At 41.4% G+C, this 21114-nt stretch overlaps 2 protein-coding genes across 11 annotated transcripts in view; one reads left to right on the top strand and one right to left on the bottom strand.

Annotated features, from left to right (window-relative positions):
* The window catches only part of ATF7IP (activating transcription factor 7 interacting protein), a 71650-nt gene extending 65373 nt beyond the window's left edge, over nt 1–6277 (top strand). For 7 of the 8 annotated variants that reach the window (XM_081879293.1, XM_081879292.1, XM_081879294.1 and 4 more), the window contains 2 exons: nt 19–131; nt 1574–6277. In XM_081879293.1, coding sequence (XP_081735419.1) covers nt 19–131; nt 1574–1990 — 530 coding nt within the window. In that variant the 3' untranslated portion in view covers nt 1991–6277. The remainder of the gene's footprint in view (nt 1–18; nt 132–1573) is intronic. The other variant, XR_014160895.1, reaches the window with a different exon arrangement.
* Nucleotides 6278–12043: 5766 nt separating this feature from the next.
* The window catches only part of PLBD1 (phospholipase B domain containing 1), a 26846-nt gene continuing 17775 nt past the window's right edge, over nt 12044–21114 (bottom strand). For all 3 annotated transcript variants that reach the window (XM_081879303.1, XM_081879305.1, XM_081879304.1), the window contains exons 6-11: nt 20728–20872; nt 15910–16110; nt 15675–15815; nt 14984–15169; nt 13189–13295; nt 12044–12311 (exon numbers count right to left, since the gene is read on the bottom strand). In XM_081879303.1, coding sequence (XP_081735429.1) covers nt 12144–12311; nt 13189–13295; nt 14984–15169; nt 15675–15815; nt 15910–16110; nt 20728–20872 — 948 coding nt within the window. In that variant the 3' untranslated portion in view covers nt 12044–12143. The remainder of the gene's footprint in view (nt 12312–13188; nt 13296–14983; nt 15170–15674; nt 15816–15909; nt 16111–20727; nt 20873–21114) is intronic.

Genomic DNA, 21114 nt, shown 5'->3' with positions numbered 1-21114 from the left:
CTTTGTGTATCGCTCTAGGTGTGACAGTAAGAGTGCCTCAGACAACTGCGTATGTTGTAAACAATGGGCTAACCTTGGGATCTGGAGGACCTCAACTCACAGTTCACCATCGGCCAGCTCAAGTGCATTCAGTAAGCACCCGTGTCCAGTTGTTGAGATGAATGTTTGGAGAAGAGTTTATCTCCCATGTCATATATGCTATTGTTTTTTAGCAGTATCTGTTAGCAGTTGGGGACTTGCACAGCTGGACAGTCCCTACTTTAAATGGTCTTAGATTCATTCATTCATTTAAAATTACCCTACCTTTCTCAAAAGAGTTCTAGGTGGGAAACTATTATAAAACAATAAAAAACAATTTTTTTAAAAAAGTATGTATACTCCATTATTGTGAAACCACACACTAGGAATACTGTGTACATTTCTGGTTCACATATCCTAAAAAGGATATTGTAAAGCTTGAAGTAGCACAGAAAGGGGCAACTATAATAATCGGTAGCTGGAGCAAGTCCCTAATGTGGAAAGATTACAACTTTGGAGGCTATGTCATTTAGGGGGGAAAGGTAAGTAGGGAGGGAAATAATAAAAGGGTATAAAAATTACACCCTTTTGTATATGTGTGGAGAAAATGAATAGATGAGTGAATTGTATGAGTGTGGAGAAAATGAATCAAGAAAAACTTTTCCCTCTCTCCTAATACTAGAAATGAGGTTATCTAGTGCAGCTGCATGCAGGGAGATTCAGGGTGGACAAAATAGTGTTTCTTCACACAATACATTTACTCCCCACAAGGTGTAATATGTAGTGTATACTGTTAGTCCCCACTGCATATTTGTCAGCTCTTCATTCTGAAGTGACACCACACACTGCAGCAGACTAATTTGGTTACTTTAATGGACACATCACTTGCAGCTCTTTCTTGCATTTTTTTAGAATGATAAATTTTAGAGGAGTTGGGAGCCATTATGAAGCTTTTAGAGGGGCTGGATGTGGGTAAAGCTTTAGCTACTCCCACTTTGAAGAATAAGCCAGTATTAAATAGGGTTCAGCCTTTACTCCTTTTGACTTCTCCACCTTGAAACACCAGAGTGTTTCATTGTCATTTCAGACTTGCTAGTTTTAAACGTAATCTTGCGTTTGCTGAGAATTGGTCTTGGGAATGCTTGGATGGTAATGTACAGTGGTGCCCCGCAAGACGAACGCCTTGCAAGACGGAAAACCCGCTAGACGAAAGGGTTTTCCGTTTTGGAGGCGCTTCGCAAGACGAATTTCCCTATGGCTTGCTTCGCAAGACGAAAATGTCTTGCGAGTTCCTGCGGGCTTTTCCCCCTTTTTCCCCCCTTTTCCTAAGCCCTAAGCCGCTTATCAGCTGATCCGCTAAAAGCCGCTAAACTGCTAATAGCGCTTATCCACTAAGCTGTCAATGGGCTTGCTTCGCAAGATGAAAAAACCGCTATACGAAGAGCCTCACGGAACGGATTAATTTCGTCTTGCGAGGCACCACTGTATGCATTTTGACAATAGGATGAGACAGTCTCCTCTGCCATCCTCATTGCGTCTCTTCATTATTCCTCAGGAGCCACTGCGGCCTGTGCACCCAGCCCCACTGCCAGAGGCCCCACAGCCATCACGCTTGCCTCCTGAAGCTGCCAACACCTCTCTGCCTCAGAAGCCACACCTGAAGCTAGCACGTGTAGAAAGTCAGAATGGCATAGTTCTATCCTGGAGTGTTTTGGAAGTGGACCGGAGCTGTGCCAGTGTGGATAGCTACCATCTGTATGCATACCATGAGGACCCCAGTGCTACTGTGCCCTCTCAGTGGAAAAAGATTGGGGAAGTAAAAGCCCTCCCCCTGCCTATGGCATGCACACTTACACAGTTTGTGTCTGGAAGCAAATACTACTTTGCAGTTCGTGCTAAAGACATCTACGGACGCTTTGGACCCTTCTGTGATCCCCAGTCAACAGATGTGATTGCTTCTCAAAGCAGTTAAACTTCAGACTCTGAAGGCTTCTACTCTTGCCCCACAATTGTGGCTTACTCTGGTTTTGGGTTTATTCTCATGCATGAAACTCACTGTAAAAAATCCCCCCTGCAGGATTGTTTTGGACAGCAATGTCATACACTACACAAACTCCATAACCAAAACCAAAATAAATTCCTAGCCTGCAGTGGGAGAGCCTGTATTTCTGATAAGCTCTTGAAGTACAAAGTCCTCTCTCCTTCCCTCACAAGCTGCTCTGCCTGTTAAGCCGTAAGACAGTGACCCCTGGGAATTTGGCTTCCAGCTGATGTAGGCTGAAGAGGAGTGTCATGCACAGGCCAAAGGGCAGGAGGAGTGTTCAAGGGTCAGGTTAGGAGGGAAGTCAGGATTCAGGGTCTTGCTTTCTTTTGTTTTGGAACAGTGACTAGTCTTACAAGGCACAGCCTGCTTTCTAGAAGGCAAAAGACCTTGTATGTGGCCAGTGCTTGAGAAATGTAGGTGTGTCTGCTTATTTGAGGGGTGGGGGATTAAGCAGCCCTCTGGCTGGTTTGTATAATACTTGCCACCAAAACCAGGGAACATTCTGAAGCCAGTCTGAAAACAGATTTATAGAAAACTTCAATTGCATTTCCAATAGTTTCCTGATCCTCATCTCTATGTCTTCTTTTTAAAAAAAGATTTATTTGTGCCTTAAAACAATAATTTCAAAAGTAAATGTAGTCACACATCATGTGCGCGCTTTCTTCTTTTGCTCTTTCTTTTTAGCCCCAGAGTGTCATAACCTTCCCTTATAGATTCCCCAAAAGTGTAGCACACAAAACCTTCCTGAGTTAATTCCCACTTGAGATCATTCAGGCCATCATTTAACCTGCTAGTTCTGACTGGTCTGTGAAGTTGGGTCATGCAGACAGTATTTGACAATTCTCCTTGGGAAGTTGGTGTGCCCTGTGGATTGGCCAAAGGAGATGTGGGCCGCCTAAGACACTTCCTTTTCCTCACATACATGAATCACTTTTTGCTATGCTAAGCCAATCTGATAAGGTCGCTTAAAAGAAAGCAATCAACTCAATCTTCTAATAGAACCTTTCATTCTTTCAATGGCTGAGTCAGCACAATAAACAGTACCTCCACGTCCTTACATCCCAACAAGAGTTAGTGCCCACCACGAACACTTGAATCACACCTGACAGATGTTGAAGAAAGTTTCACTATGCCGTCTTCCAGAGAAAAGCAGCGCATCTATTGTCTTCCTGGTGTCTCAGCTCCAGTTGGGAAGTGGGTGGCAGCTGTTCCCACTTCATTGACTGACCAGGGTCCAGCAGTTTCCTTAACTTGTTACTTCAAATCTGATAAGAGTTGAAACTGAAATTTAAGGTTTGTAAGAGGATGGTCTAAAGTTTGTTGATGCCGTATGTTTTGGAAAGACAGGGTCTTAATTCTCTCATTGTGAGAACACCAAGTAAATTTCCTTACATTTTTTATATGGTATGCCTTGTCCTCTGAGTTATATTCGTTTTGAGTGACATGAAAGCTTTTCTTGTAAATTTCTGACTTATCTATCTAATGACTAAAGACAAGAACTATCTTAGAGCTAGATCGTATGTATATGGAATACTTCACCCCCAAAGCAAACAGCTGGCATTTCAACACTTTGTCTCACTTGCCTAATAGTGATGCAATCACCTACAAAAATGATATTTTTTTCTCTCAGTTTCAGGTATTTTAGGGCCACCTCTAATTTTAATAAGTATAATGTGGGCCGGGGGGGGGGGGCGGCAGAATCAACTCCCATTGGAAGTATACCAAAACCCAAGGGAGAATTTCATTACAAAAATAGATTTATTGGGGAAGGGGCTTACCACTCTGCTGTTGACTCAACAATATCAGTTATGTGTAGCCAAAGATGTAGTTTATTATCTGCACTGGGTCCTTAGCGCTGGAAAAGTTCCTCTTCACTTTTTTTATTGAACTTGGGCAATAAAGTCAAGCCTGGGTGCAACTTGAAGAGAAATGTGTTTTTGTAGGGCTTGTAACACTGGAGGAAGTTGGGTCACATTTTAAACAGCAATTATTCAAGACCTTGCCACCGGAAAGGGGAAAAAAATATGGATGAACATTCCCTAAATATATGCAGGAGAAAAATGTGAACCCTAGTCTGAGAAAAGTACATACTTTGTACCTCTTGCCCCTTGTTATGGCGATACAGCAGATAATTAGCTAAGATTTTACTGTTGCTTACTCTTTTTTCTCTAGGACTAGATACTGTTCCATTATCAATCAGCTATAAGGTGTACTAATTACAGCTTCTGTTAAGTTGGATCCAAGATGCATACCTTGGGACTTTTGTCTTTAGATCTGTGAATAGAAAATGGCAGTGAGGCTATTGTGGGGGTGGGACTTGCACTATCTCAAGCAGAATTGATCTGGTCAGGTAAATTATGTAGGGCACCACAAAGGGGAAGGCAGAAACAGGCTTGAATTGAGTTAATTGTCAACAAGAGCTCATAATTAGTGACTTTTTGGCCTTGTATCTGGTGCTGTATTTCTTTTTGCTTTTGCCCCAAAGAAATGAGAGTTTACAAATCTTTATAACAGACATTGGAAAATAATATTTCCTTTTTATCAAAGTATTATAAGCTAAACTGGATTGCACAAATACCAAGCTGCAGAGTCATTGGAATTTTACTACTCTGTGCTTATTGAGAAACTGTTCAGCTCAGCACTCTCTGTGTGCGTTATGGATTAGGCAAACCTAAAGTTCTTAAAGAAAAGAAAGGGGGCAGGGAGAGATTTCAGCATCCACACTTTCCTGTGTCAGTATTTCTCCCCCCCCCCCCCACCGTGTTTTCCTTACTGCAGCATATGGCTGGCCCATGCTTGAAAATTCTGTTTTCTACTTCTATTTAAATGTGATACTGAAGTATGTCTCCATCTGTATTTCTGCTGTTTTCTCTTCTTTGCCTTTAATACTTGAGAATCCATGTTCTAGTTAGTAACAAGTTCCATGTCTTAGGAAAGGACAAGTGAAATGTTTTCACTGTTTAAAAATGAGAAAGTGGTGTGACTATTGCTGCTAAATTATTGTGAGTCCCTTAGGTTAACTTGTTTGTTTGTCTCTCCCATTTTATTCCTCAGATTACAGCTAGAAGGCCTTTTCAGGAAGACCTCAGTGGCTAGGAGACTGGAGACTTGGAAGGGGTGGGATGTACAGCATTTTCTGTACTTGCCACTTAATGGGGAAAGGTGGAATGTTCAAGCTGGTTGGCAAGTGTTCTCTGAACTTAAGAAGTAGTTTGTGCTTCAGGGAGTGCTGAAGCACTAAGATTAGTTCTGAGCTGCATTTTCAGCATGATTACAGTGCTACTTAATGTACATTTTGCACAAAAGGGACTCATGAGAAATAGTGGCAAAGCTATTGCTGTCTGGGATATTGCTGGGATGATGCAAGTTGTGCTGCAATAAATCACATTTGTTCACCTTTTCATTTAAAGCTCTGTTGAATACTAAGTGGTCTGTGATCTGAGAACCCATGTTACATGTAAGGTCAGCCTATAAGTACCTTGTTCCCTCAAATTGCCACATTACAGTATTAAGTAGGAGAACTACAATTGCAGTACACAAAAGTCTAGATGGAACCCCTTTAGTATTTTTATTCAGTCAACAGCAAAAAATACCTAGATTTTTGAAAACGAAAGCTTGATATATTGAAAATACTGCTTTCTTTTAGTGTGTTTTGGCACACAGTGTTTTGTTAATACAAAAGAAGGTCTTTTAGTATTACCAAAAACAAGTGATCCCATCCTTCTTGGAACCAGTTTTATGTCGAGAGGTGAATGTAGACATGAGTACAAATTAAAATGTGATATTTTATCATTGAATTTAATCAATATTTTATAACACATGGTTTCTCACATTATTGTGCTGGCTTTCCCTGTTTGAAAATTTATTTTAAGTGCTGTCTAAGTTGAAGTTTTATCTGTAAATAAAGTAATTGGACAGCCAAAACCTTGAGGTACTTGTTGGACTTCAGTAACTTATCAGCCACTGGCAAATAAACTCCTACAAAACTCCTTATAGAAACTTGCACTCTTTTTTCCCTTTTTCTTTCTACAGAAGAACGTGTAAATAAAGATAATGTAGGACGTACCAAAAAGTCCATTTTAAGCAGGGCAATGGCAAGTTCTCCCAGACTTTTGTATGCATTGTAGATTAGTGTCTGTATACGTGTTAATTGTAGTGGGGTTTTGTCTGACAAGCCTGAGATTTATACTTTGAAATAAACTACTGGGTTTTTAACCTTCGGTGTCTTGTGTGGTTGGTTCTCATCAAGGCAGTACTGGGTTGTTTTTAAAAAGCTGACCACGAGCCTTTCTATGACAGCAACTTGACCTGTGTTCAAGGCTCCCCACTCCTTTTTTTCTCTTAACTTGAATGTTTTCTTTAAGGGCACATGTTGCACTGGGTGCTCTGGTAAAATTGTGTGTGTACTAATAAGCTAAATATATTGAATTTATTTTTAATAGTCAAATGCGAAATGTTATATCTAGCAATGATGCAAATAAAAATGTAGGGAGGCAGACACAAAAATTTGTTGTTAAACTTCATTTTGAATACCTCTTTATTTAAAAATATTTACTTACCTGCTCAAACATCTATTTGGTTCTTTACTTTTAAATATTTTAACAAGCTGGTGTGTTGTTTCTTCACTTTAAAAAATGCACTGCAACAGTGAGGAATAGCTTGTCTTCCACAACTGACACAAGGGCCAACTAATCACAGTGTTGAAATGTAGCTTCTGCTGCAAACTAAGAGGCTTCACCAAAGTTGATTCCAGGGAAGAAGATTGTACAAGGAGGACTCTTATATCGAGTCAGGCCACTGGCCCATCTAGTTCAGTATTCTCCATACTGATTGGCAAGCTGCTTGTGTTATGCTAATCTCCAGCAAAAATAAAGGAAATGCTTCACGTCCCTTTTTTCTGATTACTTGGCAACAGTTACTTATGTGATGTCAAAAACAGTGCCTCCATATCTGCCTAATAAGCCTTAGAACATCACCTCAGCATTTTGCTTCCTAGTGGTCTTTATACGTTTCCAATTGACTTAGCTTTTGGTTTTGGTTTTTAATGAAAACAGCCCAGGCCTCCTGCAGAAATGAACATGAAAATGAACTCATTTAAAATTCTACCATAAAATGAACTTGATTCACATGGATATTATGGATATCCTTTCAGGAGTAGTTCAGCTAAATCATTCTGGGTTAAGTGTTGCGTTTTTCAAGCTGCCTTGCAGGAAACTAGAGTTTCCTTACAAGCTCATCAGGGTTTAGACAAAGTCCTCTGCAATGTCTAGCTGTAAAGAAATGCTTGGCAGTTTTTAAGGATGTGTTCTTTGTATATATAGCATGAATAATAGAATTGTAGAGCTGGAAGGGGCTTCCAGGGTTATTGAGTCCCAACACCCTGCAATGCAGGAATCTTAGCAAAAGGATCCATGACAGATGGCCATCAAACCACCTTCTGAGGGAGACCATTCCACTCTTGAGCAGCTCTTACCGTGAGAAAGTTCTTCTTGATGTTTAGTTGGAATTTCTTGTAATATGAAGTCATTGATTCGGGTCCCAGTCTCCGCGCAGAAGAAAACAAGCTTGTTCCATCTTCCATGTGACAGCCCTTTAGATATTTGAAAATGGCTATCAAATCTCCCTCTCAGTCCCCTTTTCTAGGCTGAATATACCCAACTCCCTCAACTGTTGGAAGGATTGGTTTACATATCCTTGATCATATTTGTTGCCCTCCTCTGCACACGTTCCAGCTTGTCAATGTCCTTGAATTGTTGCACCCAGAACTGCAGACGACTCCAGGTGGGGTCTGACCAAGGCAGAATAGAGTGGCGAGTATGGACTCCATGACTACAGCCAGGATTTCTTTGGGCAGGGCAGGCTTTCAGTATGCATAGACTAGTTTATCTATGAGAGGTTTCTCCCATCTCCAGCTGCATATTGATTCAGACAGTGTATGTTGGTCCATTACAGCAAATGAGGCCCTACCCCACCAACCTCAGCCTGCCTTCAGTCAGCCCCCATCTGCCTGTCTTCTTGCTCCCAGACCAGGAGAAGATAACTTCCTCTTCCTCTTTCAACTCAGTATTGACTCTTGCAGAACTCAGCAGGAATTAGGAAGAGGACAAAACCTGAATTAGTTGGCTCTGGCGCCACCTATTATTAGGCTCCCTGCCTTCTATCCTACCAATGCCAATAAACACCACACACCATTGCATTCAGCCAAGCAAGAGGTATTGTCAATAGTTCAAAGACACATTCCATACTGGCAAAAGCCCTCAAGCAAGGGGCAGAACAGGAGAAGAAGAAAGAATGAAGAAAAAAGGATGCGTGAGCAAGTCTTGATTGGCTGGAGGGTGGCCTCTGGGCTGGGGTTCCCTTCCCCTGGCTTCGCCTACTTGTTGCTTTATTTGTTGAGGAACACACCGATCCCTTGCGAGACAGCAGAAGAAAAGACAATCGTAGTAGTCTTTGGATCCCCTATACTAGGGGATAAATTTGTAGGTGCTGCCTATTATTGCTATATTGTTGTTTTATTGTATTGCTTTTAAGTGACACCTGTAAGGTATAAAATGCAGTAAATTATTTAAGTCTCTTGGGGCCAAATTGGCTAGCAATACCTAGTGGGGAGAAGCAGGAACTCTTCCTTGATCTCCTTGTATAAAATGGTGGGATATAAATGCAATTAATCAATAAGTGTTTAAAAATTATGTAACCCAGAGTCCCATTATTGGGTTGTGAGCTCATCGCTATCCTGCAGCCTTTGCAGGGACCCCTTAAGTGTATCTGAAGAAGTGTGCATCTGAAGAAGTGTGTATCTGAAGTGTATCTGAAGAAGTGTGCATGCACACGAAAGCTCATACCTAGAACTAACTCAGTTGGTCTTTAAGGTGCTACTGGAAGGATTTTTTTTATTTTGTAGGGACCCCTTAAGTAGCACATGGGCTTAAAGGATGAAAGCTGTGTTGAAGCAAGCTGGGTAACTTTGAGCTGGTGGTCCTGTCTCAGTCTAACCTACCTCACAGGGGTGTTGTGAGGGTATGCAACAAGGAGAAAGAACCACCTACAGCACATTGGACGGAAAGTCAGATACAAATGAAATAGATAATCCCTGTGATGTCTACCTTGTCATGTGCTGCCAATGTAGTGAAGGAAAACCGACCTATCACTTGAGAGGTTCAAAGGCTGAAAAGTCTACGCGTTAAGCAACTTGCCTGCCTAACGAATGACAGAGGACTTCAAATCATTTCCAATAAGCCATTCTTAATGTCAACTCGCCGGCTTCTTGTCTGATGCTTAGATAAACGAGGCATCTTTGACAATTTACACAATGGGCTACTTTACCCTTCAGGGTCACTAGATACTCATTTGCCTGCAAAAGGTTATAGCTTCAATTCCAGGAGAGACCTGGATCTGAAACCTTGGAGAGCTTCTGCCTGCTATTGACGGTGTAGACAAGTGCTGAGCTAGGTGAGGAATGTGACAAGAAGCTTTTTGCACAAGTGTCTTTATTTTACTAGGTTTTGTGTTGGCTTCATGTTTCCTCCTCTTTTATAAGGGAAAAACAAAGACCCTACATAGACCATACTTGAAGAGGTGTAGGAGAGGAAGAAGCAAAGTGAGACAAATAGAAAGGAAAGGGGGATGCCAGGCAGGCAGACAAGACAGGCAAGACAGGCTGTGTTAAATGCAGCTGTGATGTCTGGAAGAGCAGCCGTCATCCCAACAGCAGTTCCTCCCATGGGGGCAGTGTCTGGGTGGAGTTCAAGCCCTCCTGGTCTGAATGTATGCCTAGAGACTCCATAGATGACTTAAAGAAGATGGGCCCAATGTGCAAAATAAATCTCTTGGCAATAGGAAGTTCTGAAAGCAATATTTTCCTCATTCTCTGTGGACCTTATTTAGCCAAAAACACATTTTTCCTCCATGCAAGAGGCTGGGGGGGGGAATCCCAATGTTTGCAGAAACACAAACAAAACCCCAATGGCGGAGGATCCCAAAACAGACCAACAGGAGTTGAGTATGATCAGTTGCTAGCTGGTGGTTGAAGCGGTGGGGAACAGGAAAGGAGGGCAGGGGAGAGAAAATGCTTAAGGCAGTTCTTACCGAAATATACTTGGAAGCTGCAATTTAATATTGTGCAAGATTGCAGTATATGTCAACAACAGATATATGTTCCACTTCTAGGGTATGTATTTTACCTAATATTGAAGTCTCATTACATCTGTGATAATGTCCAGAAGGGTAGCTGGGTTAGTCTGTTGTACCATCACTGTAGAAAGTAACAAGTTAATTAAGGCACAATAATAAATTTATATCTATCTAATAAAAAGTCCAGACCCATTTTAAAGAATAAAGAGACTTTGTTTTTCCATCTGAATAGAGAAAAAATAATATTCAAATTTACTGAATTAAAACTAATTTATTAGTTTATATATCACAGGAGGACTAGAGGTCTTGAGATTTGTGTTAGGGCTGCCATAGATTTGCTTGGATATCTTCAGACTGTAGCACACATGAGATTCTGCTGCCACCTAGTGGCTTCAATAGAGAATGCAAGAGCCAATCAAAGCAGAGCATGAAAACTCTGCTGTCCTACCTGGTGCCTGCTGGTCTTTTTGTTCAGGTTCCAACCTGCAGGAGATTTTGAAGATCTGGAACTTCACTGGAAGGAAGGACTGTTTGAATGTTTCAAATGTCTGAAATTTGTGTGAAGATATTCTCTCCTTTGCCTTAGTTCAAATAAAATCGTTCAGCAAGAGCCGCAGGTGCTCAGTCACAACGCGTCTGTGCAATTTAAGCTGCCAAATGTCAAAAAGATAATTCCTGTTCTGTGTTGAGGAGTGATTACTATAGTCAAGAACACAAAGCGAAATCAGAGAGGCGAGAGGCAGGTACATCCAGCTGTGTACCCAAAGGAGTCTTCTAATTACACCAGAAACCATATTTTTACCGCTTCTCCGTAAGTATTGTTCTGGCATGGAACCAAGTGTAGCTTTTCAGAGATGCTATACAAAGCCAGGAGCCCAGCACAGCTGAAAGTACATAACTGTGTAGAAAACATAGGGTAGATTCAAGCAATCTCCCGGTGCCTATCAGATGCTTGCTTTCAGAGCAACTGTGTAGTGAGATCCTTTTTCAAGCTAGGATGCGTAAAGGGGTGAAATTGGCTGGGAAGCTTTGTGATTGTCATGCTCTGGACAAGTTGCCAAAATCCAGCATCCTGAAAGCTGACCTGTGGGTGGTATTCCTCTCCTCGCACAGCTGTCTCTGTATTAGGGGCGTGGAGAAGCAAACAGTTCCAGTGCGTTCTGTATATGCCCAATGTTACCTCGACAGCTGCAACACAACTTTTCTTGCTTGTTGCATGACTATGTTGAAGATACAGAAAACAGGCTTGATTTGTATTCCACTGAAAGAGAAGGAGCATTATTCTTGCAGCCATTTCCTTGGTCAGTGGCTTTAAATACCCCAAAACACGCATAGGAAATTCTACATTAAGAAAACCTGAAATTTGCAACTTGGATTAAATTAAGGTTTTGTGAACGGAGCCTTATTAGTTTGGGCACGTGGCAAGACAACAATGTTCTCCTGTACGTCACTGCTGCTCTCCTGCTCCCCAGCATCTGCTGCTTGAGGTGGCAACCTCATTCTGCCCAACAGCAGGGCCACTCCTGAATCTTTCATCTGGGTCCCACAATAACCAGGCACATAAAACTTATTCCGGGAACCAGATCAGGCCAGTCTGATCTGAACTTGAACCTGTTATGTGTAATATCAAGAACTGAAAGCCCTTCCCACGAGATAGCAGCTACCTTCCCTACTGTAGAGATAAGTAAACAGCTGCAAATGCAGCGAAGTTACTTGCTTTGGAGTAGTCTGCATCCCATTTTCTTCTGCACTTTCATTTTGTTGCAGGCAGGTGATGTCACTGCACGGGATCCTTGGCCTACATCCATCTCACTAAATGCTAGTTTGGAAACCATGAGGCAGAATCCAAGGTGGGCACAGGCCAGTTTATTTGGTATGGCAGTAAAAGCGTAGATTTTTTTTTAAAAAAATATTTTCCCCTCCCTAGATGTTAAAGCTTCTGATGCTTATTTCACAGCACTGGCTTCATAATGACAAAATCAAAGTTATATGAATCTGGCAAGCCCTGATGCTTTGTTTTGTTGAAACGCGTCCAGCTGAACACAGGCAGGTCCTCTTCCACAGTTGGTCCATTAATGGCATAGGCTGCAAAGTTCGTAGCCATAGAGAGGTCTGATACCTGTGAAGGATCATAGGAGAATACTTCATTGTAAAAGGAAAGGAGGCAGTATCATCACCCCCCCCCCAAAAAAAGTCACAGAGCTACTCTCTCTCTCAACACCAGCACACTACTGGTCCAAAAATTATCTAACCTCTTTCCTTCTCCATTTTGCTTGGCTTCCGTTGCACCCAATTATTTATTTATCTCAATTTACTTGTCTCCTTTCCAAAGCCTCAAGGCGGCTTACAATGAAAAGAAGGGCAAATCTTATTTTTTAATATAACTATTTTGTGCATGAAGAGTTCTGCACAAAAAAGAGCAGTTTTAAAAATACCGTGAATGTGCCCTCAGCAAGATCCAGTGGGAAAGGGCAGGCTGCATTCTTACCCAGGGCCGGATTAAAGCAACTCCAGGCCCTGGGCTAGGCGACCTTGGGAACCCAAAACTTAATAGCATCTGATCATGAGAAACAAAACCTCATTCTCTTCTTTCTCTACTACTCAGTGAAAGGAGAGCACTACTTATTTATCATATAACTCTATGAGAAGCTTTAAAGCCTCCACAAACTTTACTAAACAGTAAATATGCACTTGTGTAACTGTTACAGAGTCATAGACTCATATGTCACAGGTTGAATGTTACCAAGCAACTGAGCCTAGGTATCTGTTTTCTAACTTTTTTTGGCAAGAGGCTGAGGCCCTCCTACATTATGAGGCCCTGGCCTGCAGCCGCCCAGCCCACATATAAATCTGTCACTGTCCTTACCTTTGGGCTGCATATAATGACATAACAGAGGAGGAAGTGTGTGGGGGGGAGAGAGAGAGAAAGAATGAATGAATGAATCCACCCTCCCCACAAGCATCTAGAACAGGCCAGTTCTTCTGGGAGTCGTTACCTTGGAGTCATAGCAGCCAGCTGGCATTGGAGATTCAGGGTTCAGGTCTCCCCTGCAGCAAATGGTATTACAGGGATTGTGCCTTGTATAGGGATCTTTTGTGTAGTCTAGAAAACAAAGGAACCAGAGAATGATGATTTAAGTAAGTGTTCATAGCCATGAGGACCCACTTCATTTCTCTGTACAATGGTACCTTGGGTTAAGAACTTAATTCATTCTGGAGGTCCGTTCTTAACCTGAAACTGTTCTTAACGTGAGGTACCACTTTAGATAATGGGGCTTCCCCCTGCCGCCACTGCACAATTTCTGTTCTCATCCTGAAGCAAAGTTCTTAACCCGAGGTACTATTTCTGGGTTAGCGGAGTCTGTAACCTGAAGCCTCTGTAACATGGAGCTTCTTTAACCTGAGGTACCACTGTATTTGTTAATTTACATTCGTATCCTCCCGCCTGACCTCAAAGAGTTTAGGCCCTCTCCGGCTTTTATTCTCACAGCACTCCTATAAGGTAGGTGAGAAAGAGGGAGAGAGAGAGAGAGAGAGAGAGAGAGAGAAGCTCAAGATCACTCAGTGAGGTTCATGGCTAAGCCTGGGCTGATCACAGGGCTAAAGGGAGCGCAAAGGCAATGGTGACTCATACCCTTGCATTGAAAACAAATGCTTCAGCCATTCTGTGCTAGATGTCAAATGCCTCAGGGGTTACAGTGCAGAATGCAAATGGCCCTGACTGCTCACAGAGTTAGGTATTTACAGACAGGATTTTAACCACAGTTCGACTTGAGTCTCATTCACACTGGGAGGTATTTTGACAACACTGTGGGGACTGCCAGACTTGGCATCAGTTTGGAGGGGATCCAAAATTTCGGGGTCACACATTAATGAAGCTCTCCAGACTGTCAGTATTTTGTGGGATTGTGATTTGATTGCATACCAAAACTTCCAGTCTGCAAATTTAAAGTGGACGAAAAGCACTTTATCACCCTAGCAAAAAATCTGCTTAAAAACAACAACACCACAGGCTTTTTAAAGTTTTGGAAAGTGACATAGAAATGCTTTGAAAACTGTGGAATGAAAAAGTGTTTAATGAGAAGACATGTAAACACCCTCAAACAAATCAGACTTAATAGGTATAATCTAACCTCTGCGTAAACTTTCTGCAAGCAAATCACAATGGATGCTGAATAAACAGAAATGTAAGGGACTAAACCTAAAGATCTGAGTTCTTTTTTGGGGGGAGGACTATTATTTTGTTAGATTTGGGCTCCCACCTCAAAATCTGAATGGGATTTGAAATCTGTATCCAGGTAGTTAAAGTTCAATAACTTTCTTTCCTTGTCCCAGTTCGGTTCAGAAACCAAAACAGCAAAGGAAAACTCTTATGATTTCTTCTGAGTTGCCTGAAAAGGCTAGCAAGCACACAGATGATGGCAGTGCTAATTTCTTGCAATGAGCCTTTTCACGTTGTGGAGATGGGAGCGGAAATGCTTGTAAAATAGGGGTGGACAACCTGCGCCATCAGCCTAGATTAAGAAGCCCTCTGCAAGTGATCATATCACACCTCTGACAAGAGTGATCCCTCCCTCCCACGAGACGGCAAGGAAGAGGAAAGAAATGGGTGGCAAGGACAGACAGCAGGCTATGGCAGAAAGAGAGATAAAAAATTGGGATGGCCCCATCCACCATCAGCTTCTGCGCTGCTGGCATTTGGACTTCAATAATTACACCAGAGGAAATGTCATCCTAGGCAGAAAAAAGGTTCCCTGGCCATATGTTAAAGGATAATTGAAAATGTCATACTGTTGTATCTCATTATGTGCTTCATGGTCTCCATGTCAGTCACTTTCCCTTGGTCCCGTCGGAAGATTTTTGCTCTGGGAGCCATCTCATAAGAGAAGTCTAGGCCGTATTTTTCAACATAATCTGTATATCCGCTCAGATTGTAGATATTTTCATGAAAAGGGACGTTGTAAGAAGGCCAGTATCCTGTAAAAGTAGACACAAAAGGTAAGGGGCATTGGAGAAGAGGTTTTGGACACTGCTTGAAAGTTCCCAAAGTTTTGAATTTGAAAGCTGAACTGCAAGAAACACAACCCTCTTTCTAGAGCTTGCTGTCACTCACAAGGAAATGAATGGGACAGAACTTGCATTGGAAGGAATGTAACAGTTGTAAAAGCAAATTTCACTTGGAGAGGCTGAAATACCAAAGAATATCAGCATTTACCCAAAAACAGTGGGAGTCTTTTGAGCATCATCTATTATCATTTACGCTGCTGTGTGCTGGAGTCACCTGCAAATATTACATTACTACACCCCCCCACCTTTTTGCACAAATACAAATCTGGAATTACTGGTGCGTTACAAACTTCTCCTAGACTATTTTATAATTCTCCCTAGTTAAGCAAAAGTGATAACTTTCAGCAGAGGCTTTTTTTAAAAAAAAACCAACCCAACCCAACCCAAACTCCAAAACTCCTATTGAAGCTTTTACCTTTACGGAGAATACTTGTCTGATCAGAATATTCCACAAGTTTTGGGATCTGTTCAACGACATAGAGGGTTCCTTCACCAAGACTCTCTTGCAGTTTGACCCTGTTTGTATTCAGTATCATGTACTGGTTGTTATAAGTACCTAAAGTCAGTGAGAAGACAGTTAAACGTTTAACTTTTGGGACAAGAGGACTGAGAGAATCGTACACAAAGAGATTCACTTCAAATATACCAACCAGAATTTTCCCTTTCGAAGGCTTGTGCCCAGGACTTTCCGCAGTGGGCCATCATGTTGGCAATGCGGACTCTCTGCCATGCAAAGAGACTCTCAGGTACTACTTGTTTGAGAAGAGAATGGTTGTATACGCTGTTTGTTGTCTGCAACATGATCAAGCCATTGCCAAGTATGTAAAAGTCATCTAGGGATACCAAAAAACCTGAATACAAAATAAAAGGAGATGGTTTGTTATCCATAAATGAATGCTTCACAATGTTTATTCTGAGGCTTCTCCAACAAATTTTGCTGGGCTCCTGGATTTGTCTCTGATTGCTGCAAGGCTAGGGGACAAGCAGTCCTCACTACAACCTTGCTAAGAAAGGACACCCTTATAAACAATTTTACATGGGGAACTGCCACCTATACAGTCAGACATTCCTGAATTCATGGAATATTTGGCAATAATGGACTATGGTCAAATACTAGGCAGTCAATTCACAATATCTTCTTGCCAATCAATGGACACACTGTTATGAGGCTTAGCAAAGCAGTCCGATGACTGGGATGATTTTTGTAAATTTAATTTATAAGCCACCTTTCTTGAGCGCAGTCCATAGATGTATAAAAGGGGAGGGGACTTTGCCTTATGTGAATATTAATAACCCTCCACCCCAGAAAGAAGATCGTTGCATTTTATTAATCACAAGCAGGAATTCAAGAACTGTGTGGAGTGGATTATAGATTAAAGAGATGACTGGTAAACAACAGAGAAAAATTTTATGACGCAGCTTTAAATGGCGTCTCGCTAAGACAGGCTTGTCTAAGAAAGACGGGGGGAGGAGGATCAGGATCATTGGAATGTGAATGATGATTGGAATGTGATCTTAACCTGACAAAGCCCTCCTGATATACTTGGCAAGCCTGAGAAAATTAAAGGACAGACCAAAGATATTTTTTTTTATGGAAGTGTGGAATGGCTGTCCCTAAGTGATATGATCTTTGGAGAGTGTAAAACCCACACAGAGGATGTCTGTTTCCAACCCGCTTGTGAAGATTATCAGAGATCGCAAAGAAAGGAATAAATGATAACAACAAGAAGATGAAGAAAGTAATAAAGAGACTATCTGGAAAGAACTGGATAGAACTGTTTAATTAAAGCAGCAATATAAGTGATGCTTGGACCCCCGTTCGGAGCTTGATATATGGGTACCCCCAACAAAATTTAAAAATCTGGCTGTATAATTTGGAACTAATGTGATTTGGAACTAATGTGATTTGATTGGCCTGTTAATAAAAGTATAACAGGGGAGGGGAGGTGTCAGTTCTGCAGGATCTATTTCATATTTTAGTGGAACTCCAAGATCCACCATCTGGAGCTAAGAATGAAAGGAACCAATGCCTCTGAACAGCTGAACACAGGGATTAACAGAGTTCACAGACCTTCCATACAAAAATCCATCCCTGGCTTGCCCGCTTGTCTTCATTTCTGCAGTCTAATTTAGAGTCATTTTGTTGTTCCTATTTTTAAGTGATTAGGAGCCCAGAAATCCTCCTAAATTATGACCAATCAATTAAGGCCCCATCACCTTGAGACTCTGACCTTCCCACAGCTACACGGGGCCTTTGTAGAACTAAGATTCCAAAAGATGCCCTCAACATATTTAAAAGGGAGTTATCAAATAATTCCCCATATGGATTGAAATGTATATATGGATGCAATCAGGTAGAGGACATCACACACTATCTTCTGATTTGCCCCCTGTACACAATGCCCAGAGGAAACTTTATACTGCCAATTCTTAATTGGCTTCCAGGTCGATCCACACAGGAAGTGACAGTTGAATTCCTAGCAGATAAACATCTATATATTACACACTAGGGAGCCAAATTTGCGCTGGGAGCCAAGAAGCTCTGTTCCAGCTATGTGAATGAACTCCAATTTAAAATTTTAATGTAGTCAATTTCTTTTTATGTTGTAAACTCCTACAGGCTACGTTGTACGATTTTAGAAGAAAGTTTTCCTTTTATTCTCTGCTGTCCATTGTAAAGGCCTTTGGCTATATAAAATAAAATTGACCAGACTGACTTACACCACAACCACCCAGCCATTTACCAGAGAATCCCCTGACATTGGATGAAACCTCTGTAGTCCATGGAGGACCAAATAATATTTTATAAAATACAGTATTAAAGAAAGATGAAATGAATGTTTTGTTTAAGTTAAATGAACAACATCAAAGTCACAATTCAGTTCCATTATGAGCTTCACAATGGGCTGCTTATGTGACATGAGCTTATAACTCTCTTACAGAGACATCTAAAAACTACAGATGGCAAAACAGCTGACATGACAATTTTCTAGGTATTCACATTCACTGGTTCCACATAGGTTTCTACAAGGTATCACACAGAGACATGAACACAGCCCTTAGAACTAATTTTATAGGTTGTGATTCTGTAACAGGTATGTGCCCTGGAAAATAGCATCCCTAAGGAAAAGTACTTGAAAATGAAAACTACAAGCACTGGTGGCTCTCTGAAGTTCTGCCTAGTCAGCATTGTGTTTCTCTATTTGCATGGGCTTATGAGAATTTGATGTAATTGAAATTGCCTCTTGACACGGTTTATCTACTTCATCTGTAAGCCAGTCTCCCTATCGCTCACTCTCAAGGATCCTTGAATGAGCCCCATAATGCTAACAATGCAAACAAAAGTGTTTCTGATTGCATCTTCTGGATCCAAGCCATGTAGCTACTCGGCAAACCTTGTAGAGAACACTGGGGCCTTGCAGCCTCATTCACCACAGCCTTATTAATGAGAGGTGATGTTAGTGTTTCAAGCTGTTCCCCCAAAGGGCCAGAAACAGGAGTGACTGTGCTGAAAATGGTACAAGCATGAAATATAATATAATATAATATAATATAATATAATATAATATAATATAATATAATATAATATAATATAATATAATATAATATAATATAATATAATATAATATAATATAATATAATATAATATAATATAATACAGTCCCTATTGTGATAAAAAATAAAATAAAAGCATGCTCCATTGTGGGATGTTGCACAGGTAGAAAGGCAGCAGCATATGGGAAGGCTACAGCATGACTACTACAAGCACTGCACAAAGTATTTCCAGGCAAGTTGTTTTAAATTTTGTGCCTATAAATGTATACAGCAGCATTCATCCATTCTCACCACAGCAAATGAACAGAAATCTTCTACAAGTGCCAAGTGTTGTGTTGTGGTTAGAGTGTCAGACCAGGACCTGGGAAACCAGGATTCGAATTCCCACTCAGCCATGAAACTCACTGGGCAACCTTGGGCTCATCATTGCCTCTCAGCCTAACCTACCTCACAGGGCTGTTGTGGAGATTAATTGAGGAGGGGAGAACCATGTATGCCACCTCAAGCTCCTTGGAAGGGAAGGAGGGGTATAGATGCAATAAACAAATAAAATAATAAGACCAGTGGCACATTCACACATGGATCCCATGCCACACACATGCCACCTCTCTGGACCTCTTCCTTTTCTTAACGTCTCTCTTCCTATACCCATGTTTCTTCTCTTGCACCCAATCATACATGTACAATATTGCACTGTTGTTAAAAGCAGGCACACTTAACAATCAATTATACTCAGCACATGCAAAATCTTGCACTCACAAAGTTTCTCCCTCACAAGGTTTGGAGATGTGCTGTTTTGCTCCCGTCCCATGTGATTGCTAACCGAGCAGAGGAATTTTGTACCAGCGGTTCCCCATGCTGTGCTCTGCAGGTCCCTAGTACACTGTTGCCCACACTGTTCAAAAGACTTCCAACCACCCTTGGAGGCAGAGAAGGAGTGACTGACTTTTCAAGCTGCCTTCTGCTTGCACAAACATAGGATGCAAGGTATTTGTTTATTAATACTACCTTTTATACTGCCTTTCAACCATATTCCCAGGGTGGTTTATAAAAAGATTACAGTGCATATATAAAAAACATAAACTAAAAGCTACGAAATTATAAAAGCAGCATAAAGCAGTTGACAGGATTACAACTGCAGTTAAAAATTAAAAATAATCTGCCAGGCACCAAAAAGACAACAGCAGGTAAAAAAGCCAGTTAAAAACATGCTGTTTCAAGATTGGGGCACAGCTTTAAGAGGGAAAGTTATTCCATCTACCTTTTCCTACACACACTAACTGGAATTAATTCAAGGCCAGCTAGAGGCATCTTGAAATATTTTGACTGGAGGATGCAATGTTCTCAGTAGGTGCAACACTACAAAAACACTACTAGGCACTTGGGTGGTTTGTAATGGTTTGTGGTTGAAGCTTGTGTGGCAGACTTGAAAAGCAGGCTTGTGATATCCAGTATCACTGGGCTGGTGCCAAGATCACACAAACAGGGATGTGAGTCTCCTTAGGGCAAACTCAATGGTACTGGTTCAGTGAGGGTGAGGGAGATTATGTCAGCTGGTGGTCATGCTATTAGTTTGTATTAATCAAATTTTGAATGGTCTTCCCATTTTTATTGTGCTTTTTATGAGTGATGACCTTTGGCTAAGCAATAAAGTTTTGGATTTAGTTTGCTGAAGAAGCACAACCTCCTTACCAGCCCAAATCCCTATCCAATTTGTCTAACCAGTCAGCAAGCTTTGCTACGTATTAATCTGCAGGTTTATTTGGATTATAAAGCCTTTGTTACCCTATCTGCCTTTGAATTCAAGTTCCTACAGGGCAGCAAACTCTATGAGATTCTACAGCATACAGGCAAGACTCCTGCATTCAAACGTAACAAACTCGAACAGAGTTCCATTCACACATCTAAGTTACCTGGGTAACTGCTGAATGAAGCACGGCCTGAGCTCGTTTGTGGATCATCAACTCTAAAATCCCAGTGCTTATAGATTCTCAAAGTGGCTGCATATGTGAACCAGCTAGAATGAGCAAATAATATATTTTCATATCCAGGGAGGACCTAGCCAAGAGAAGTAGTAGCCATGTTAGTCTCATGCAGTCAAAATGACAGAGTCTTGTGGCACCTTAAAGACAGACTAATTTATTGTGGCATGAGCTTCTGTGGATTCAAGCCCACTTCTTCAGAAGCATGAAGCGAGAGAGAGGGACAGAGGAATGATCTACCTTGTTGGTCTTTGGCTAGTAGACTCAAGAACAGATGCATCACAACAACAGCAGCAGCACAACCAACATGGTTAAAAC

This window comes from Podarcis erhardii (genome assembly GCF_964252035.2).
Source record: "Podarcis erhardii genome assembly, chromosome: 10".
Lineage (NCBI taxonomy): Eukaryota > Metazoa > Chordata > Lepidosauria > Squamata > Lacertidae > Podarcis > Podarcis erhardii.
This window is presented reverse-complemented; position numbering and strand designations above follow the sequence as displayed.